We start from the raw sequence: 20,977 nt of genomic DNA on the forward strand, positions 1-20,977 counted from the left end.
AATTAAAACAGATCAGCTCTTTTGGCAAGCCAGGACCTCACTGTGGTGAATGTTGAGGAGAAGACAGATATGGGGACATGGAAACGAAGTAATACTGACAGGAAGAAGCAAATCATCATAAAGGGAAACCCCAAAATTCAGAGAGAAAAGAGTCCTCAACCCTCAAAGAAATGAGCTCAGACGTCTGCAGAAATGCCCAACCCTGGAATGGCTTAGGTACACTGTAATGATAGAACTTTGTCTGGAAAGCACCAAAGATCATTCAAGGTGACCAGGACTTGTACACAAAAGGGAAATGGGCTTTCTGAGCTTCTGAAAAGCTAGAGGCAGAGATACTGCTCAGGGATGACTTGCATCCCCAACCCTGGACAAGTATGTGGCCTAACAGATGTTGAATTCAGTTGGAGAATCAGGAGGGTCCTAGCATGTTTCCTATTAATTTATTTGTGTTTGTTCTTTATGAATGATGATATAAACTTCACAACAAAAAGAGGACTGAGACACGGCAGGAAAGTTTTTCATATGCGGTTAGACTTTGCTTTTCACAGTGTCACTGGACTCCCATCAGGGACTCTGGAGGCCAAGGGAAGCTACACTAAGATGAGCTGCATCTGCTTCTGATTTCTGTGACTACCTTATTTCAACCAAGTTTCTAGAGCCATGGTTACATAAGTCAGGAAATGAATCTAACCTTACAGGTCTGTGTGGGAGGTGGCTCTTTCAAGCAATCTACAGTAAATCTGATTATGCAGGAAGCTGTAACACAATCATACATGTTGTAATCTGCATGGGGAAAAGACTGTTTTAGCACAAAGGTGGTCACATAGCACCTAAAGAGCAGAGATACAAAGGGGAGAACTTTGCCAATGCTTATCCAATCCTGCCCAAGGGGGTAAAATATTATCTAGCAGATGTAAGAATTCTGGTAGCCACAGAAGGACACTATTATAGAGGGCAGGATAGGGTCCACTAGGGTTCTCTGTATCCTAGATGAAACAGACTTCAAAAACAACATTGGGCAAGTCTTTAACTGTGAAGTGGAGATAATTATAGTATCTGCCTCAGAGGATTTTATGAGGATTAAGTGAGTGGATACAGGGGAAAATGCTTAGAATAGTGCTTGACACGTGGTAAACACTCAGGAGACATCAGTTATTATTATTTTCTAAGACCAAAGATTACCTCCGACTCAATTCTATATTCAGTTAGTAACTTTATAACTAGTAAATTTTTTTTTGCTGGCGCATTAATAACACCAGAAGGGAGGTAACTTGGAAGTGAACTCAGGAATTCTAGTCAAAATTGAGTTTCTAGATCTCCATAGTTGAAAACCAGATCATGGAACTGTGGTCATCAATGGTTCTGTACATCAGGCGACATTTTTGATTGTCACTATGACTTGGATGCTGCTGGAACTTAATGCTAGGGACCAGGAATGCTGGCTGAAGTCAGTCACATACAATAGAAAAACTTTGCTGTTCAAAATGCCCATAGTGCTTGAATTGATAAACACTGCCCTAGACTAAAATGAATCTACCAAAGTACTTACCTCCAAGGCCTATGCAACCAGCTGAGCCACCTCTGGACTTTTTCTAAATGCAAGATCCCAAAGTTCTCATATTTCTCTACAATTTCATACCTGATAATCACTCATACTCCTTCCAGAGAGCTCCATCAATTAATCCAGATGGTATGTGGCAGCAGAAGAGCCACTGCAGTTTCTGAAATTGGGTCATTGATTCCAAATAAAATTGGCTCTCAACATTCTAGAGAGGGTCAGAGTTTGGTAAACTGGAAAGGTCCCTCAAGGAAGAGGCTGTCTAAACCTTATGCTACACCATGGCAGAGGACTGGACTGGCATACTCACGTTGGTGAGATCTTCAAAAGCTGACCTCTTTTTGAGTGGTCCCTGAGGTGAAGATGGAGATATCTTTGCTTGGTGATTCTCCTCTCTCTAAAAAAGTAAAAGAGGTAAATGCGTATATCCAATTGTGAACAGTCTTTTCAGGGACGTCAGGTCATCTTTGGGGCTCGGGGGGGCATGGCTGAATCTCCAAGCAACTGTAGACGCCTATAATAAACCCCAATAAACTACAACAAAAGGAAATTTTGGAACCCACTGCTTAGACAGTCACTGAATGAAGGAGGTAATCATTGATGATAGGGACAAGGCTGGGAGGAGAAAAGATAACTGTCAGTGTAACTCTCAGAATGAGCAAACTAGCTTGGTGAAGCTAATTTTCTCTCTTACTCCTCTCATATTCATGGTTATACTAGCCAAGATTAACCATCACCACCCCCACCACCCTGCAACTCCCAGTCATTCCTTTAATATGGACGTTCCCAGTTAAATTAGTTCAATAATTTAACAAAATTTAAGTGTCTCTTATGTTAAGTAGTTGATTTAAGACATTCTCAATAAGGACAATAACACACATACCTAGATACTGATCCACGATCAGCTCTTTATTAGCTATTGACCTCGCACAAGTCACTTAGTTTCTGAGACTCAATTGCCTCATCAGTAAAATTGGAGTAATAACCTACCGCATTTGAGGACCAAATAAGAGAAAACATGTTTTTAAAAAATCTATATAAAGTATAAACGGGCAGAAATAGTATTTTTAAAGTATATAGTCCAGGCTGATGGGTGGGGCTGGGTTTCCTCCCTGCTAGTTGTTTGGCCTGAGGCACCTCAACACTAGAGCCTACCCGGCTCTTTGGTGGGGCTAATGGCAGACTCTCGGAGGGCTCACACCAAGGAGTACTTCTCAGAAATTCTGCCAGTGTCCTTGTCCCCACGGTGAGCCACAGCCATCCTCTGCCTCTGCAGGAGACCATCCAACACTAGCAGCTCCACATGTACGAAACTTGGAAGCTGTCACTCCACCCTAATAACAACTAGAAAATCAACAACTCTTATTGGATCTGTAAGAGAAGGTGGTGGACACAGGGCAAATTGCTGCCTCCAAGATTGAAGAGACAGTTTTTTGGAATCGGGAAGATGGGGGAAGAGTAAGACACAGAGATCACCTAACTCTCCACAGATACAACAGAAATATATCTACACGTGGAACAACTCCTACAGAACACCTACTGAACGCTGGCAGAAGACCTCAGACTTACAAAAAGGCAAGAAAAACTCCACGTAGCTGGGTAGGGCAAAATGAAAATGAATAAACAGAGACAAAAGGATAGGGACGGGACCTGCACCAGTGGGAGTGAGCTGTGAAGGAGGGAAGGTTTCTACACACTAAGAAGCCCCTTCGCGGGCGGAAGCTGCGGGTGGCGGAGGGGGAAGCTTCAGAGCCGCGGAGGAGAGCACAGTAACAGGGCTGCGGAGAGCAAAGCGGAGAGATTCGCGCACAGAGGATCGGTGCCAACTGCAACTCACCAGCCCGAGAGGATGATCTGCTCACCCGCTGGGGTGGGCGGGGGCTGGGAGCTGAGGCTCGGGCTTCAGTCGGATCCCAGGGAGAGGACTGGGGCTGGCAGCGTGAACACAGCCTGCAGGGCGTTAGTGCACCACGGCTAGCCGGGAGGGAGTCCGGGGAAAAGCCTGCACCTGCCGAAGAGGCAAGAGACCTTTTTCTTCCCTCTTTGTTTCCTGGTGTGCGAGGAGAGGGGATTAAGAGCGCTGCTTAAAGGAACTCCAGAGACGGGTGCGAGCCGCAGCTAAAAGCACGGACCCCAGAGATGGGCATGAGACGCTAAGGCTGCTGCTGCCGCCACCAAGAAGCTTGTGTGCAAGCACAGGTCACTATCCACACCTCCCTTCGGGGGAGACTGTGCAGCCCACCACTGCCAGGGTCCCGGGATCCAGGGACAATTTCCGAGGGAGAACGCGCGGCGCGCCTCAGTCTGGTGCAACGTCCCGCTGGCTTCTGCCGCCATAGGTTCGCCCTACATCCGCACCCCTCCCTCCCCCCGGCCTGAGTGAGCCAGAGTCCCCGAAGCAGCTGCTCCTTTAACCCCGTCCTGTCTGAGAGAAGAACAGATGCCCTGCGGCGACCTACACGCAGAGGCAGGACCAAATCCAAAGCTGAACCCCGGGAGCTGTGAGAACAAAGAAGAGAAAGGGAAATCTCTCCCAGCAGCCTCAGAAGCAGCGGATTAAAGCTCCACAATCAATTTGATGTACCCTGCATCTGTGGAATACATGAATAGACAACGAACCATGCCAAATTGAGGAGGTGGACTTTGAGAGCAAGATTTATTATTTTTTCCCCTTTTCCTCTTTTTCTGAGTGGGTATGTGTATGCTTCAGTGTGAGATTTTGTCTGTATAGCTTTGCTTTCACCATTTGTCCTAGGGTTCTATCCGCCCGTTATATTGTTTGTTTTCTTTTGTTTTTCTTTTAAAAAATTATTCTTAATAATTATTTTTTATTTTAATAACTTTATTTTATTTTATCTTACTTTATTTTATTTTATCCTCTTTATCTTACTTTCTTTTCTTTCTTCCTCCCCCTCCCCCTCCCCCTCCCCCTCCCTCTTTCTTTCTACTTTTTCTCCCTTTTATTCTGAGCCATGTGGATGAAAGGCTCTTGGTGCTGCAGCCAGGAGTCAGTGCTGTGCCTCTGATGTGGGAGAGCCAACTTCAGGACACTGGTTCACAAGAGACCTCCCAGCTCCACATAATATCAAATGGCGAAAATCTCCCAGAGATCTCCATCTCAACACCAGCACCCAGCTTCACTCAATGACCAGCAAGCTACAGTGCTGGACATCCTATGCCAAACAACTAGCAAGACAGGAACACAACCCCACCCATTAGCAGAGAGGCTGCCCCAAATCATAATAAGTCTACAGACACCCCAAAACACACCACCAGACGTGGACCTGCCCACCAGAAAAACAAGATCCAGCCTCATCCACCAGAACACAGGCACTAGTCCCCTCCACCAGGAAGGCTACACAACCCACTAAACCAACCTTAGCCACTGGGGACAGACACCAAAAACAATGGGAACTACGAACCTGCAGCCTGCAAAAAGGAGACCCCAAACACAGCAAGATAAGCAAAATGAGAAGACAGAAAAACACACAGCACATTAAGGAGTAAGGAAAAAACCCACCAGACCTAACAAATGAAGAGGAAATAGGCAGTCTACCTGAAAAATAATTCAGAATAATGATAGTAAAGATGATCCAAAATCTTGGAAATAGAATAGCGAAAATGCAAGAAACATTTAACAAGGACCTAGAAGAACTAAAGATGAAACAAGCAACAATGAACAACACAATAAATGAAATTAAAAATACTCTAGAGGGGATCAATAGCAGAATAACTGAGGCAGAAGAACGGATAAGTGACCTGGAAGATAAAATAGTGGAAATAACTACTGCAGAGCAGAATAAAGAAAAAAGAATGAAAAGAATCGAGGACAGTCTCAGAGACCTCTGGGACAACATTAAACGCACCAGCATTCGAATTATAGGGGTTCCAGAAGATGAAGAGAAAAAGAAAGGGACTGAGAAAATATTTGAAGAGATTATAGTTGAAAACTTCCCTAATATGGGAAAGGAAATACTTAATCAAGTCCAGGAAGCACAGAGAGTCCCATACAGGATAAATCCGAGGTGAAATATGCCAAGACACATATTAATCAAACTGTCAAAAATTAAATAAAAAGAAAACATATTAAAAGCAGCAAGGGAAAAACAACAAATAACACACAAGGGAATCCCCATAAGGTTAACAGCTGATCTTTCAGCAGAAACTCTGCAAGCCAGAAGGGACTGGTAGGACATACTTAAAGTGATGAAGGAGAAAAACCAACAACCAAGATTACTCTGAACAGCAAGGATCTCATTCAGATTTGATGGAGGTATTAAAACCTTTACAGACAAGCAAAAGCTGACAGAGTTCAGCACCACCAAACCAGCTTTACAACGAATGCTAAAGGAACTTCTCCAGGCAAGGAACACAAGAGAAGGAAAAGACCTACAATAACAAACCCAAAACAATTAAGAAAATGGGAATAGGAACATACATATCGATAATTACCTTAAATTAAATGGATTAAATGCTCCCACCAAAAGACACAGACTGGCTGAATGGATACAAAAACAAGACCCATATATATGCTGTCTACAGGAGACCCACTTCAGGACTAGAGACACATGCAGACTGATAGGGGATGGAAAAAGATAGTCCATGCAAATGGAAACCAAAAGAAAGCTGGAGTAGCAATTCTCATATCAGACAAAATAGACTTTAAAATAAAGACTATTACAAGAGACAGAGAAGGACACTACATAATGATCAAGGGATCAATCCAAGAAGAAGATATAACAATTGTAAATATTTATGCACCCAACACAGGAGCACCTCAATACATACGGCAAATACTAACAGCCATAAAAGGGAAATCGAAAGGAACACAGTCATAGTAGGGGACTTCAACGCCCCACTTTCACCAATGGACAGATCAACCAAAATGAAAATAAATAGGGAAACACAAGCTTTAAATGATACATTGAACAAGATAGACTTAATTGATACTTATAGGACATTCCATCCATAAACAACAGAATACACATTCTTCTCAAGTGCTCATGGAACATTCTCCAGGATAGATCATATCTTGGGTCACAAATCAAGCCTTGGTAAATTTAAGAAAATTGAAATTGTATCAAGTATCTTTTCCGACCACAACGCCATGAGACTAGATATCAATTACAGGAAAAGATCTGTAAGAAATACAAACACATGGAGGCTAAACAATACACTACTTAATAACGAAGTGATCACTGAAGAAATCCAAGAGGAAATTAAAAAATACCTAGAAACAAATGACAATGGAGACACGACGACCCAAAACCTATGGGATGCAGCAAAAGCAGTTCTAAGAGGGAAGTTTATAACAATAAATTCCTACCTTAAGAAACAGGAAAAATCTCGAATAAACAACCTATCCTTGCACCTAAAGCAATTAGAGAAAGAAGAACAAAAAAACCCCAAAGTTAGCAGAAGGAAAGAAATCATAAAGATCAGACCAGAAACAAATGAAAAAGAAATGAAGGAAATGACAGCAAAGATCAATAAAACTAAAAGGTGCTTCTTTGACAAGATATACAAAACTGATAAACCAGTAGTCAGACTCACCAAGAAAAAAAGGAAGAAGACTCAAATCAATAGAATTAGAAATGAAAAAGGAGAAGTAACAACTGACATTGCAGAAATACAAAAGATCATGAGAAATTACTACAAGCAACTCTATGCCAATAAAATGGACAACCTGGAAGAAATGGACAAATTCTTAGAAAAGCACAACCTGCCAAGACTGAATCAGGAAGAAATAGATAATATGAACAGACCAATCACAAGCACTGAAATTGAAACTGTGAGTAAAAATCTTCCAACAAACAAAAGCCCAGGACCAGATGGCTTCACAGGAGAATTCTATCAAATATTTAGAGAAGAGCTAAAACCTATCCTTCTCAAACTCTTCCAAAATATAGCGGAGGCAGGAACACTCCCAAACTCATTCTACGAGGCCACCATCACCCTGATGCCAAAACCAGACAAGGATGTCACAAAGAAAGAAAACTACAGGCCAATATCACTGATGAACATAGATGCAAAAATCCTCAACAAAATACTAGCAAACAGAATCCAACAACACATTAAAAGGATCATACACCATGATCAAGTGGGGTTTATTCCAGGAATGCAAGGATTCTTCAATATACGCAAATCAATCAACGTGATACACCATATTAACAAATTGAAGGAGAAAAACCATATGATCATCTCAACAGATGCAGAGAAAGCTTTCGACAAAATTCAACACCCATTTATGATAAAAACCCTCCAGTAAGTAGGCATAGAGGGAACTTTCTTCAACATAATAAAGGCCATATATGACTAACCTACAGCCAACATCGTCCTCATTGGTGAAAAACTGAAAGCATTTCCACTAAGATCAGGAACAAGGCAAGGTTGCCCACACTCACCACTCTTATTCAACATAGTTTTGGAAGTTTTAGCCACAGCAATCAGAGAAGAGAAGGAAATAAAAGGAATCCTAATCAGAAAAGAAGAAGTAAAGCTGTCACTGTTTGCAGGTGACATGATACTATACATGTCACCTGAGAATCCTAAAGATGCTACCAGAAAAGTACTAGAGCTAATCACTGAATTTGGTAAAGTAGCAGGAAACAAAATTAATGCACAGAAATCTCTGGCATTCCTATACACTAATGATGAAAACTCTGAAAGTGAAATCAAGAAAACACACGCATTTACCACTGCAACAAAAAGAATAAAATACCTAGGAAAAAATCTACCTAAGGAGACAAAAGGCCTGTATGCAGAAAAGTATAAGACACTGATCAAAGAAATTAAAGATGTTACAAATAGATGGAGAGATATACCATGTTCTTGGATTGGAAGAATCAACATTGTGAAAATGCCTCTACTACCCAAAGCAATCTACTGATTCAGTGCAATCCCTATCAAACTACCACTGGCATTTTTCACAGAACTAGAACAAAAAATTTCACAACTTGTATGGAAACACAAAAGACCCCGAATAGCCAAAGCAATCTTGAGAACGAAAAACAGAGCTGGAGGAATCAGGCTCCCTGACTTTAGATTATACTACAAAGCTACAGTAATCAAGACAGTATGGTACTGGCACAAAAACAGAAATATAAAGCGATGGCACAGGATAGGAAGCCCAGAGCTAAACCCACGCACATATGGTCACCTTATCTTTGATAAAGGAGGCAGAAATGTACAGTGGAGAAAGAACAGCCTTTTCAATAAGTGGTGCTGGGAAAACTGGACAGGTACATGTAAAAGTATGAGATTAGATCACTCCCTAACACCATACACAAAAATAAGCTCAAAATGGATTAAAGACCTAAATGTAAGGCCAGTAACTATCAAACTCCTAGAGGAAAACATAGGCAGAACACTCTATGACATAAATCACAGCAAGATCCTTTTTGACCCACCTCCTAGAGAAATGGAAATAAAAACAAAAATAAACAAATGGGACCTAATGAAACTTCAAAGCTTTTGCACAGCAAAGGAAACCATAAACAAGACCAAAAGACAACCCTCAGAATGGGAGAAAATATTTGCAAATGAAGCAACTAACAAAGGATTAATCTCCAAAATTTACAAGCAGCTCATGCAGCTCAACAACAAACAACCCAATCCAAAAACGGGCAGAAGACCTAAATAGACATTCCTCCAAAGAAGATATACAGACTGCCAACAAACACATGAAACAATGCTCAACATCATTAATCATTAGAGAAATGCAAATCAAAACTACAATGAGATATCATCTCACACCAGTCAGAATGGCCATCATCAAAAAATCTAGAAACAATATATGCTGGAGAGGGTGTGGAGAAAAGGGAACACTCTTGCACTGCTGGTGGGAATGTGAATTGGTACAGCCACTATGGAGAACAGTATGGAGGATCCTTAAAAAACTAAAAAGAGAACTACCATATGACCCAGCAATCCCACTACTGGGCATATACCCTGAGAAAACCGTAATTCAAAAAGAGTCGTGTACCACAACATTCATTGCAGCTCTATTTACAATAGCCAAGAGATGGAAACAACCTAGGTGTCCATCATCGGATGAATGGATAAAGAAGATGTGGCACATATATCCAATGGAATATTACTCAGCCATAAACAGAAACGAAATTGAGCTATTTGTAATGAGGTGGATGGACCTAGAGTCTGTCATACAGAGTGAAGTAAGTCAGAAAGAGAAAGACAAATACCGTATGCTAACACATATATATGGAATTTAAGGGAACAAAATGTCATGAAGAAACCAGGAGTAAGACAGGAATAAAAACACAGACCTACTAGAGAATGGACTTGAGGATATGGGGAGGGGGAAGGGTAAGCTGTGACAAAGTGAGAGAGTGGCATGGACATATATACACTACCAAACGTAAAATAGATAGCTCGTGGGAAGCAGCCACATAGCACAGGGAGATCAGCTCGGTGATTTGTGACCACCTAGAGGGGTGGGATAGGGAGGGTGGGAGGGAGGGAGACGCAAGAGGGAAGAGATATGGGGACATATGTATATGTATATCTGATTCACTTTGTTATAAAGCAGAAATTAGCACACCATTGTAAAGCAATTATACTCCAATAAAGATGTAAAAAAAAAAGTATATAGTCCAATATATTTTTAAACCTCATAGGGGAAATTTTGTACTTTAAGAAAGGAATTTGGTAATTCATATTAATCTCTTTTAGTGTATACAAGGGAGAGATGGGGGAAAGGAGGAAGGGTGAGTATTTTGGATCAAAGGGAGCTTCCTTTCTAGGTAGTGTTTATCTACACATGCCTTACTCCACTCCCAAATGAGCAAGACTATCTCTGTGGGGTTAGAGGTTAAGGTAAATCACACTGTAGGGCTTTTCTGTTCCCTAACAGTTTTTATTTGGTGAAAGTCTCCTAAGTATCAGATTTCCTTTATGAATTGAGAACCCTGCCCTACCTATGTCAGAGAGTTGTTATAATATGAAGCAGAACATTGAGGTCAGACCAGTTATTTTCCCTGTTCTCTATTTACATCATGGACAGTTAGCACATAACACAGTGATTACAAATTTAGAGAACTGGATTCATATTACAATAGAACAATCTAGCACAGTGGAGCAATCCTGAAAGAGCTGAGAAGAATTACTTCTGTTTTTTAATTGATTAAGCTAAGAAATAAGTAAACTATTAGTCTCTTATCTAGTTCATGATAAATAATCCTAGTGGAAATAATTAGCAAAAAATAAATTACTATTTTCTCTCAAATTGGCTAAGAAATTAACTGTTGGTCTGTTATCCAATTCCTACTTAATATTACTGGTAGAAATAACCAGCCCCAAATAAAATCAATGGGTGAAACTGAACTCAATAAAATTTATATTTGCAAAATGTGCCCTGAGAGAGTTGGATTTAGAAAAATAACTGCCACAGAAGAAAACTTACAGTGGCAGAACTCTAATCAGAAAATTGGATATGGACAAAAATCTGATCAATGTATCAAATCTTTCTTGCCAAATTTACATAGGAAAAACACATTTGGCCCCTCCAAGAAAATCATTTCAGTGAGACAAAAATGAAAATGATTAGAAAGTGTTTATCTGTGCTGAGAGAAAACCAATCAAGGAAAATAAATTGGCCTAATGATGTTTGCTCCAGGAAATACTCTTTTTTTTTTTTTTTTTTTTTTTTTTGGCGGTACGCGGGCCTCTCATTTGTTGTGGCCTCTCCCGCTGTGGAGCACAGGCTCCGGACGTGCAGGCTCAGCAGCCATGGCTCACGGGCCCAGCCGCTGCGCGGCATGTGGGATCCTCCCGGACCGGGGCACGAATCCGTGTCCCCTGCATCAGCAGGCGGACTCTCAACCACTGCGCCACCAGGGAAGCCCCAGGAAATACTCTCTTAATGACAATTCATCAGGTTAGTAAAATTGTGATTAAAATATGAATGATGAGGAACATAGAACATCGCAGGGTCGGAATGGCAAACTATCCACAAGGTCAAAACAGCAGGCTCGGGCTTCCCTGGTGGCGCAGTGATTGAGAGTCCGCCTGCCGATGCAGGGGACACGGGTTCGTGCCCTGGTCCGGGAGGATCCCACATGCTGCGGAGCGGCTGGACCCGTGAGCCACGGCCGCTGGGCCTGCGCGTCCGGAGCCTGTGCTCCGCAACGGGAGAGGCCACAGCAGTGAGAGGCACGCGTACTGAAAAAAAAAAAAAAAAAAAAAAAAAAACTCAAAATGGGCCCATTCTTCAAATTGAATAGCTGTAAAAAGCATTATAATACATTTGTTGACCTAGTCTTCATACTCTCCCCAGGATGTACCAAGCAGCCACCTGGCAAGGTGCTTTGAGCATCTCAGAGAGAGTAAAAGTATAGATGTGATCACTAATGAGAACTGAGTATTGTTTGCTTTTGAAGGTTATGGAGGACGGCCTTCATCTTAGCCATGTATTTACGGGAAAGAAGAGTTGACACTTTCCCCCTAAGTCCTAACTTGATGGTCTTCTCCAACTACAAGGTCTGCCACCCTTTCCCACTTTCTCAGATTAAACCACACATATTTCAAAAGATGTAGGGATGAGCATAGGGACTGAACCGACACAGGAAGAGCTTATATGAAACACTGTTGGGAGGGACAGCTTGCTCTAACCTTTTCAGATGGGCCATGATCACTGGGCACAATTTTGCTGGACTGAGATTTCTTAGTCTCACGTCTGGAGCGTTGGGGTGGTAGTGGCAGTGGCATTTCTTATGGATTCAGCAGCATCTATCCAAGGCAGGGCTGCAATCAGAAAAGGACTCTTTAAAACACCATTCACCAGAAATATCAGAATTCTCTGGAGATCCTTGAGAAAACCCAGTCTCTCTGTAGCATCCCTAGGAGAAAACATACTTTGATTTAAGCAGATCTGGGCTCAAATCTTGGTTCTACCACACTTAACCATGGGCAAGTGACTTAAACTCCCTAGGCTTCAGTTATCTCATCTGTAAAATGGAGATAAGTATACGTACCTCTGCAGGGCACTGTTCAAAGTAAATGAGATGCTCTATGTAAAAAGCTCAGTACAGTGCCTGCCACCCCCTGTGGGCACTGGGACTGTGGCCTAGCCCCTAGTTTAGCCTAGGAACACTGGGGACAAATTAACAGTTTTGCATTGAAAATAATCAAGAACATGACAGATCATATAGTATGGAGGCTCGCTGGTAGGGTTAATGTTCTTTAAAAGGCATGGGGTCCTGGCCACAGCAATTATAATGATGCTACAGAGAAGGCAAAAGAATACACTGCACACACGCGCACGCACACGCACACGCGCACACACACACACGTATGCACAATAGGCCAGAGGGTATTCAAAGGCTGCATTCAATCAAGAAACTGTAATCCAGTTCCAGACACCCAGTAAGAAAAAAATAAAATAAAAAGATAACAGCAGAAGGAACTAACTTGTTGAAAATCACTTGACATAAAAATTTAACAGTCATTACAGACCTTGGGAGAGTCCTACCTTCATCCTATCTCAGTGTGGGATCCCATTCTACATTCCTTAAATTTCTTTTAGTTTGTGAGTTCCCAATAGTTATGATATACTTATGTATCTTACAAGCAAATACATAATTAGGAGGAATCAGTTCTTGGATATCCAAGAGACCCTTCCCACTCAAATACAACTGCCCTTCCAACCCCACCGATATTCAGTGTCCAAGCTCAACTGCATTTGACAAAGAACAGGCTTCCATAAGAGTGACCCTAAAGGCAATGCACCAGATACTTCAGGCAATGGAGATACAAACACAAGTAAATCATGTATCTTACCCTAGAAGTATTCACAGGCACAGCTCTAACAGTAACATAAAAATATGACAAATGATTTAAAAACGGTAGATAAAAAGTACTTTAGAAACACAATGGAAAGTCAGTAATCTTGTGGGAGATTCCATCTGGACTTAAACGACAAAAAGGTTCCCAAGTAGACAGGGGAGCTTTCCAGGCAAAGAAAGCCTGAGCCTAGGCGGAGGGTTGAACATGCAGAGCACAGCAAGTTTGGGAACATCCTGCAGTGTGGAGTATAAAGAATGTGTTGGGGAGGAGTTAGAAAGAGGCTGCAAGCTAGGCTGGGGCCACGCTGGTAAGACTGCAGAGGAGACTGCAGTTTGAGGGGAAGGTTTAAGAAAGAAGAAAGGCTAACTTGCGCTTTGCTTTGGATGGAGAATATTAAACATTTTGTTGGCAAGGAAAAGTCAGTACAAGTATGTGCCTTCACATTTACTATGTCAGTTAATCCTCCCAACAAAACTGTGAGGGTAAGCAGGGCAAGTACAATTCTTTCCATTTTACAGTCCCAGATGAGTTAAGTGACTTACTACACAGGACAAATTATTAAGCAGCATAGAACATTCAGCTCTTTCCAGGGCTCTTTTCTAAAATACCATGAAGTCTCTCTGATCGTATGCAAAAAAGATTCCAAAATAGCCTACAGTCCAAAGTGAAAGGCCATAGTGTGGTAGTATGAGGAGTAATGAGGAGTTAGAATGAATAGACTTTTTTTTAAGAAGCAATTGGGCTCCTAAATCAGCCAACTTAGCATCTTAGAGCCTCAGTTTCCTCATTCGCAAAAGAGCTATACCACCTCTTACTTGCAGAGGTATTGTGTGGCTCAAATGTAAATTTGTATGTGCAAAGCTTAACCTGGTACTCAGAATAAATGGTGCGTCTTATTCTCCTTCTCTTCCTCCAAATCCAAACCTATTTTCCATCTCATCCCTCAAAACTCAGCCAAGCAGCAATAAAGCTAAATTGAGTGAACCCACCCTTAACTGCACTGTATGAAAACCACTCACTCCACTATTATTATTCACACCTCATACAATTTTTTATGGATGACCAAAGACTCATGTTCTGAAATCTTTATCTTTCAAGTGGAAAGAAAACATCAAACTGGAGTCAACAGGCCAGAAAACTTTCAGCTGACGACATCACAGGCTGACTAAACCTCAGAGAAAATAAGGTTTTTCAGATGATGGTTATGTATCACCTTCATTATCCTGAACAATAATCACTTGCTTTGGGAGACACAGACACTGACTTAAGTAACTAATTTCCCTGCCACTAGGTGGGGGGAGGGGATTGACATCACCAAGAACATGCTTTCATAAAAGGACACTCTGTAGAACACTCTCAACTTGTACCACCTACAGAACCCTTAGCCTTACTTGGACAAAAAAATTAAAATCCTTTCTGCTTTCCAGACTTTCCATCTCCCCTACATACACACTGATGAGTGTTGAAGACTCCATTGGGCATCCCAGGGCTGGTGCTGAAACCCACACAGGGGCAAGTTGGCCTTTTTAGAAGCCCAATTGCTCAGAGTCCAAAACTGTAGATCAAGACAATCTCAGGAAACAGTAGCAACTTCTTTTTATATATAAAGGCAGGTTACAGACAGCAAGACACTGGGGAGAGAAAGCAGCATGGTGTCAATGAAAGCAGCACTGAGCTGGGAAGGATGCCTAGGGTCTAGTTCTAATCCTGCCCTAGCTGGCTGAGTGACACTGGACAGGTCCCTTTTCCCTCTCCAGGCCTCCTTCCCCCACCTAATAAAATGAGATAGTGGGACCAGAGTCTCCTCGACATTTAAACCATGGTCAATGGACCAGCAATATTAGCATCACCTGGGAGCTTGTCAGCAATTTAAAATCTCAGTCCCCGAGGTAGGCCTTACCAAATCAGGAAGTGCAAGTTAATAACCCCAGGTGATCTGTATGCACTTTAAAGTTTAAGAAGCACTGTTCTAGGATCCCTTCAACTTCTGACATTCTAAGATTCCAAGAGGACCATAGCAGAGAGCAGTGGAAAGCCAGAGTTGGAGGGGTTGGAGGTGGTGATAGAAGAGAGCCAGTGGAGACAACAAGGGAGGAAGGACACATGTTTCCATCTTCCTTCATATCCTTCAACCTGTAGTTCAAAAGGCATCCCTCAAGTAGCATTCTCTAGCTTAAATATGTCTTGTGGATGAAATTGATCCTGCACAGTTTCGCTTGTGAAAAGACGTTATGTAAATGTACTCTGATTCAGGCATGTGTACTGGTAGCTCCATTTAAAAGCTGGGACCCAGTTTTGGTCTTTTGTTGTTTTTGTTTGGTTTTTTAGGTTTGTTTGTTTTTTTGCTTTGCCATCTCACCCACTAATACACACTCCCTGCCCAACCTCGTACAGGGCTCTCTCCGCAGACTGCTGACTGACAGGAAAAAGCAAAGGTTTCGTGTCAGGGATCCCATGCATCCCGGCAAAAGAAGACAGTGAGTTACAAGTGACTGGAGTGAGGCTCAAGGACCCACCCGCGTGCGACACAACCGAACATTCAAGGGGGCAGTACAAGTTCAAAGGCGCCTACCTCATATCGAGATTGAGGGCAGAAGAGGAAAGACCACGGACGCAGTCCTAGCCCAGGAGAGGCCCGGGAAATGACCGGAGCTCCGCGTCCCAGCAACTGGCGTCCGTCTCAACTTACCCCGTGCTCTCTCCAATCAGCCCAGTAGCGAATTTTGAAAATTACAGCCCAGGAAGCAGAGCAGTGGTGATTGGCCAGCAAGGGCAAATCAGCGTGCAGTTGAGACTTGAGCTCGCCTAGCGAGGAGGGGCGGGGCTGGGTATTTTTAAACTGAACTCTGCAGCTAATTGACTTCACAGCGGGGCGTGGTTTCCTGTACCCCTGGTTGGACTGGGCTGGGCTGACAAGCGGGAGAGCTGGGTCTCTTTAAAGACTCGTTTTCATTTAAATAATCCTGCTGGAGGATGGCGAGAGCCGCTGCATTATGTAGTGAAGTTCAGAGCAATTAAAACATTAATATTAATAAGCTTTTGGGAATTCCCTGGCGGTCCAGTGGTTCGGACTCGCCGCTTTCACTGCCGTGGCCCAGGTTCAATCCCTGGTCAGGGAACTAAGACCCGCAAGCCGGCGCGGCGCGGCCAAAACGTGCCTTTGTGAGGGAAGCAGAGCAGAAATTATTGCCCTTATTTTATGGATAGCCCCCAAAGTGCAGAGAGCTAATAGTAGCTAACGTTAATTGAGCGCTAGCTCTGTGCTAATTGCTATAATTTTTTAAATTGTTTTCAACACTGTCCAAAAAGGTAGGTACTTTTATTATTGCCATTTTACAAACAACAAAACTCTAGCTTGCTAACTGCCTAATGTCACAATGCTACATTGTGGCAAAGCAGGTAATACAACCGATATGCATTCCTTGCATTCATTCATTTGAATGAATACATTCATTTCATTCCTACATTAATTCATTCCATTCCTACATTAATTCATTCGTTCAACAAATAATTATTGAGCACCTGCTTTGTTCCAGGAGCTAAATATATATATATATATGAGTAACTGACAAAAGATTTGAAGAGTGTATAGCCCTGCCCTGTCTTCTGAGGAGGGAAAGAGAGAATGGAGATGCCAGGAATAAAATCTAGGAATTCCTGCATATACAACAGATACTCTACCACTAAACTGCATCTTTACACTTATTATTAGTCCATTCTCCTTTTAGTATCTCATAGTTTCTACATTAAATGGAAAATAGTCACATGATCCCAGGCCCTCTTCTCTTTTTAATATCCCTAGGTTATCACATCCAGATCCATGACTTTAAGTAGCATCTAAAAGCTAGCCCTGAACTCCAGACTCATAAATCCAACTGGCTACTCCACATCTCCACTTGGATGTCTAATAGACACCTCAAACTTAACGTATTCACAACCTTCACCAAACCTGATCCTTCCTCCAATGTCCGCCATTTCAGAAACTGGTACCACGTCAAGCCTGTTAATCAAGCCAGAAACCTGGGTATCATCCTTGATTCAAACTCTTTTCCACTACCTTACCCTACCAAATCCAATCCTTCAGCGAGTGCTGTTGATTCTACCTCAAAAATATATTTTATATCCATCCACTTCCCTCCATCTCCACTACAACCATAGTCTCTCGATTGGACCACAGTCAAAAGCTTCCAAGCTGCTCTCTCCCTTTCCAATCTGGCTCTTCTCTAATGTAAATACAATACAATATGATCAGTCTTTTTAAAAAAAAAAAAAAAAGGTATCATGTCCCTCTCCTGCTTTTGTGGTTTCCCACAGAACTTAAAATAAAATCCAGACTCCTTACCCTGGCCTACAAGTCCCACCTATCTCACAAACCTTGTCTCATACCACTCTTTCTCATTTACTCCATTCCAGCCATAATGATCTTCTTCCCAAACTTTGAATACACAGAAAATCCCTCTTCTCGGGAACTTTGCACATGACGTTCCCACTGTCAGAAACATTCTTCCCTCTCTTCTTTAAATTACTTTATTTTTCTCATGCTTTAAGTCTCACCTTAAATATCCACTCTTCAGAGAGGCCTTCCTTGACCATGTTATCTAGAGTAGGATTCTTCTCCCACTCCCTAATATTTTACCTCAGCCCCTTGCATTTCTTTTTTCTTTTAATTTTTATTGGAGTATAGTTGCTTTACAATGTTGTGTTAGTTTCTTGCTGTACAGCAAAGTGAATCAGTCATATGTATACATATATCCCCTCTTTTTTAGATTTCCTTCCCATTTAGGTCCTTACGTTTCTTTTAGAGTAATTATTGCTATTTGTAATTTTTTAACCTACCTCCTCACTCAAGAATGGAAGGTCCACAACTGCAAGGACTGCACCTATTGTGCTCTTATCTCCAGTGATTAGTATTAAGAAGAGTTCACATTTATCAATTGCTTACAATATGTTTGACACTGTTCTGACACTCACAACAATACAATGAGTTGTTAATGTCCCTGTTTTGCAGAAGAGGAACTTGAAGTACAGAGAAGTTTAGTAACTTGCCCAAGATCACACAGCCAGTAAGCTATTGGATTGGGATTCAAACCCAAGCAGTCTGATACCAGAGACCAAACACATAAGCACTACCCCATACGTGCCTCCTTGACAGATGGCTGAAAAATATTAATATTTGTTAACCAAGTAAAGGAGTATCTTCCTTTAAGGGTCATCGCTGTGGACAAGTGTCCCACTGGGATGCACTATAAAGGAAATATAGTATTAACACAAGTCACAAGTCTTCTTTAGTCAAAAGAGGAAAAGGTCCATCCACCAAAACAATAGCAACACAAAAATCACAAAACAAGCAATTTTATTTTTCCTGTTTCTTTCCACTTCTTCACAAAAACAAAAAAGTTATTGAGTAAAAATTATAATTTTCCAAAAATTAAAATTTTTTTTTCTCGCAACCTTCAAACCTCCAGTGGACTTAACCTTTCCTTTGGGTAGCACTCAGAGGGAACACTAAGAAAAGAGGAGACAGCCCTTTGACTCTACCATTTTCCAATATTTCCCTCCACCCAGGCATACAACCCTTTCATGAACTCTCCTTTCCCCTCCCCACTACATCCCTGTATTAAAACCTGATAGGAAAGATCTGCTCTTACCTACCTCACTTTTACATGAAAATATATTTCACATGGATCCAAGATTTAATTGTGAAAATGAAACCATGGAAATACTAGACAAAATATTTTAAAATTTTTTATAATCTTGCAGAAAGAAAAATCTTTCTAAACAGGACAAAAATCTAGAGATAGCAACAGGCTCAACAAATTTTAGTAGCTAAAAATTTTTAATTTTTGTTTGGCAAAACAAGTAAACAAAAACAGGGTTAAAAAACTTAACAAACTGGCCAAAAACATTGTCAACATGAATGACAAAGGGATAATTTCCAAAATGTACAAAGAGAATTGCATGATCAGCAAGAAAAAGATGAACCACCCACCAAAAAATTTGACAAGAAAATGAACAATTAGAGAAGAAATACAAATGGTCAATAAACATAAAAATATGCTCAATTTCACTAAAAAGAAATGTAGATTAAACAACAATGCATTGTTTTGTTTAGGACATTGGCAAAGGTTTAATAGATTAATAATAATTTCTGTTGGTAAAGGCGTACGTAAACAGGCATCTTTATTCATTGCCAGCAGAAATAAAAACTTCCACTAACTTTGGGAGGGTTATTTGAAAATATCTAGTGATTTTTGTTTTCTTTTTTTGGCTGCATTGGGTCTTCATTGCTGCATGCGGGCTTTCTCTAGTTGCGGTGAGCAGAGACTACTCTTCATTGCAGTGCGCAGGCTTCTAATTGCAGTGGCTTCTCTTGTTGTGGAGCAGGGTCTCTAGGCGTGCGGGCTCTAGAGTGCAGGCTCAGTAGTTGTGGCTCACGGGCTTAGTTGCTCCGTGGCATGTGGGATCTTCCCGGACCAGGGCTCAAACCCGTGTCCCCTGCATTGGCAGGCAGATTCTTAACCACTGCACCACCAGGGAAGCCCTCTAATGAATTTTTAAAGTTTGAACCCTTTTACCCAGAGATTCTGCTTCTGGTAATCTTTCCTACAAAAATACTTAGGCAAGTTTTCCAAATTTGAGAGAGACATAAACCTACAGATTCAAGAAGCTAAGTGAACCCCAAACAGGGTAAACTCAAAGAAATTCAAACAAAGACACATCATAATCAAACTTCTGAAAACTAAAGAAAAAACAAAACAAAAACCTTGAAAGCAGCAAGAGAGAAATGACACCTTTCTAACAGAGCAAAATTTTGTTGAATGACAATAGATTTCTTATCAGAAACCATGCAGGCCAGAAGAAGGTGACAATATTTTCCCAGTACTAAAAAAAAAGAGCTGTCAGCTCAGAATTCTATATCCAAGTAAAATATCCTTCAGGAGTGAAGGGGAAATCAAGTCATTCTTGGATGCCCCCCTTAAAAGAATAGAAAGTTTACAAAGTAGGAAAAATAGTAATAGAAGGAATCTTGTAACATCAGGGAGAAAGAACAGTGAAAAGAGTAAAAATACAGGTAGATACAACAGACTCCTGCTGATGCTGCTTTCTCAATTATGTCTGACAGTTATAGCAAAATGTATAACTGTCTGATATGGTTCTCAATGTATGTAGAGGAAATGTTTAAAACAATAATATAGATGTAGGAGAGTAAAGGGAGGAAAAGTTTCTAGACTTCCTCAAACTGATAAAATGTCAACTCCAGTAGATTGTGATATGTTGTGTATATGTAATGTAACACCTAGAATATGCACTAAAAAAGCTATATACAACTCAACATCAAAAACACAAACACTCTGATTTAAAAATGGACAGAAGACCGGAATAGACATTTTTCCAAAGGGGAAATGCAGATAGCCAAGAGGTACATGAAAAGATGCTCAACACAGCTAATCATCAGGGAAATGCATAATAAATCAAAACTACAATGAGATACCACCTCACACCTGTCAGAATGGCTATCATCAAAAAGACAACACATAGGGCTTCCCTGGTGCACAGTGGTTGAGAGTCTGCCTGCTGATGCATGGGACACGGGTTCGTGCCCCGGTCCGGGAAGAT

At 41.3% G+C, this 20,977-nt stretch overlaps 1 protein-coding gene across 1 annotated transcript in view; it reads right to left on the reverse strand.

The window, feature by feature from the left end:
- Nucleotides 1-16,054, reverse strand: part of CCNB3 (cyclin B3) — a 56,993-nt gene extending 40,939 nt beyond the window's left edge. Inside the window, exons 1-3 of the mRNA XM_022563785.3 lie at nt 15,933-16,054; nt 12,188-12,319; nt 1,869-1,955 (exon numbers count right to left, since the gene is read on the reverse strand). Of these exons, the coding sequence (XP_022419493.3) occupies nt 1,869-1,955; nt 12,188-12,283 (183 nt within the window). The 5' untranslated portion in view covers nt 12,284-12,319; nt 15,933-16,054. The remainder of the gene's footprint in view (nt 1-1,868; nt 1,956-12,187; nt 12,320-15,932) is intronic.
- Between the last annotated feature and the right edge of the window lie 4,923 nt (nt 16,055-20,977).

The sequence above is a fragment of the Delphinapterus leucas genome, chromosome X (assembly GCF_059928025.1).
Source record: "Delphinapterus leucas isolate spDelLeu-1000000601 "Yukka" chromosome X, BTC_Dleu_Yukka2, whole genome shotgun sequence".
NCBI lineage: Eukaryota > Metazoa > Chordata > Mammalia > Artiodactyla > Monodontidae > Delphinapterus > Delphinapterus leucas.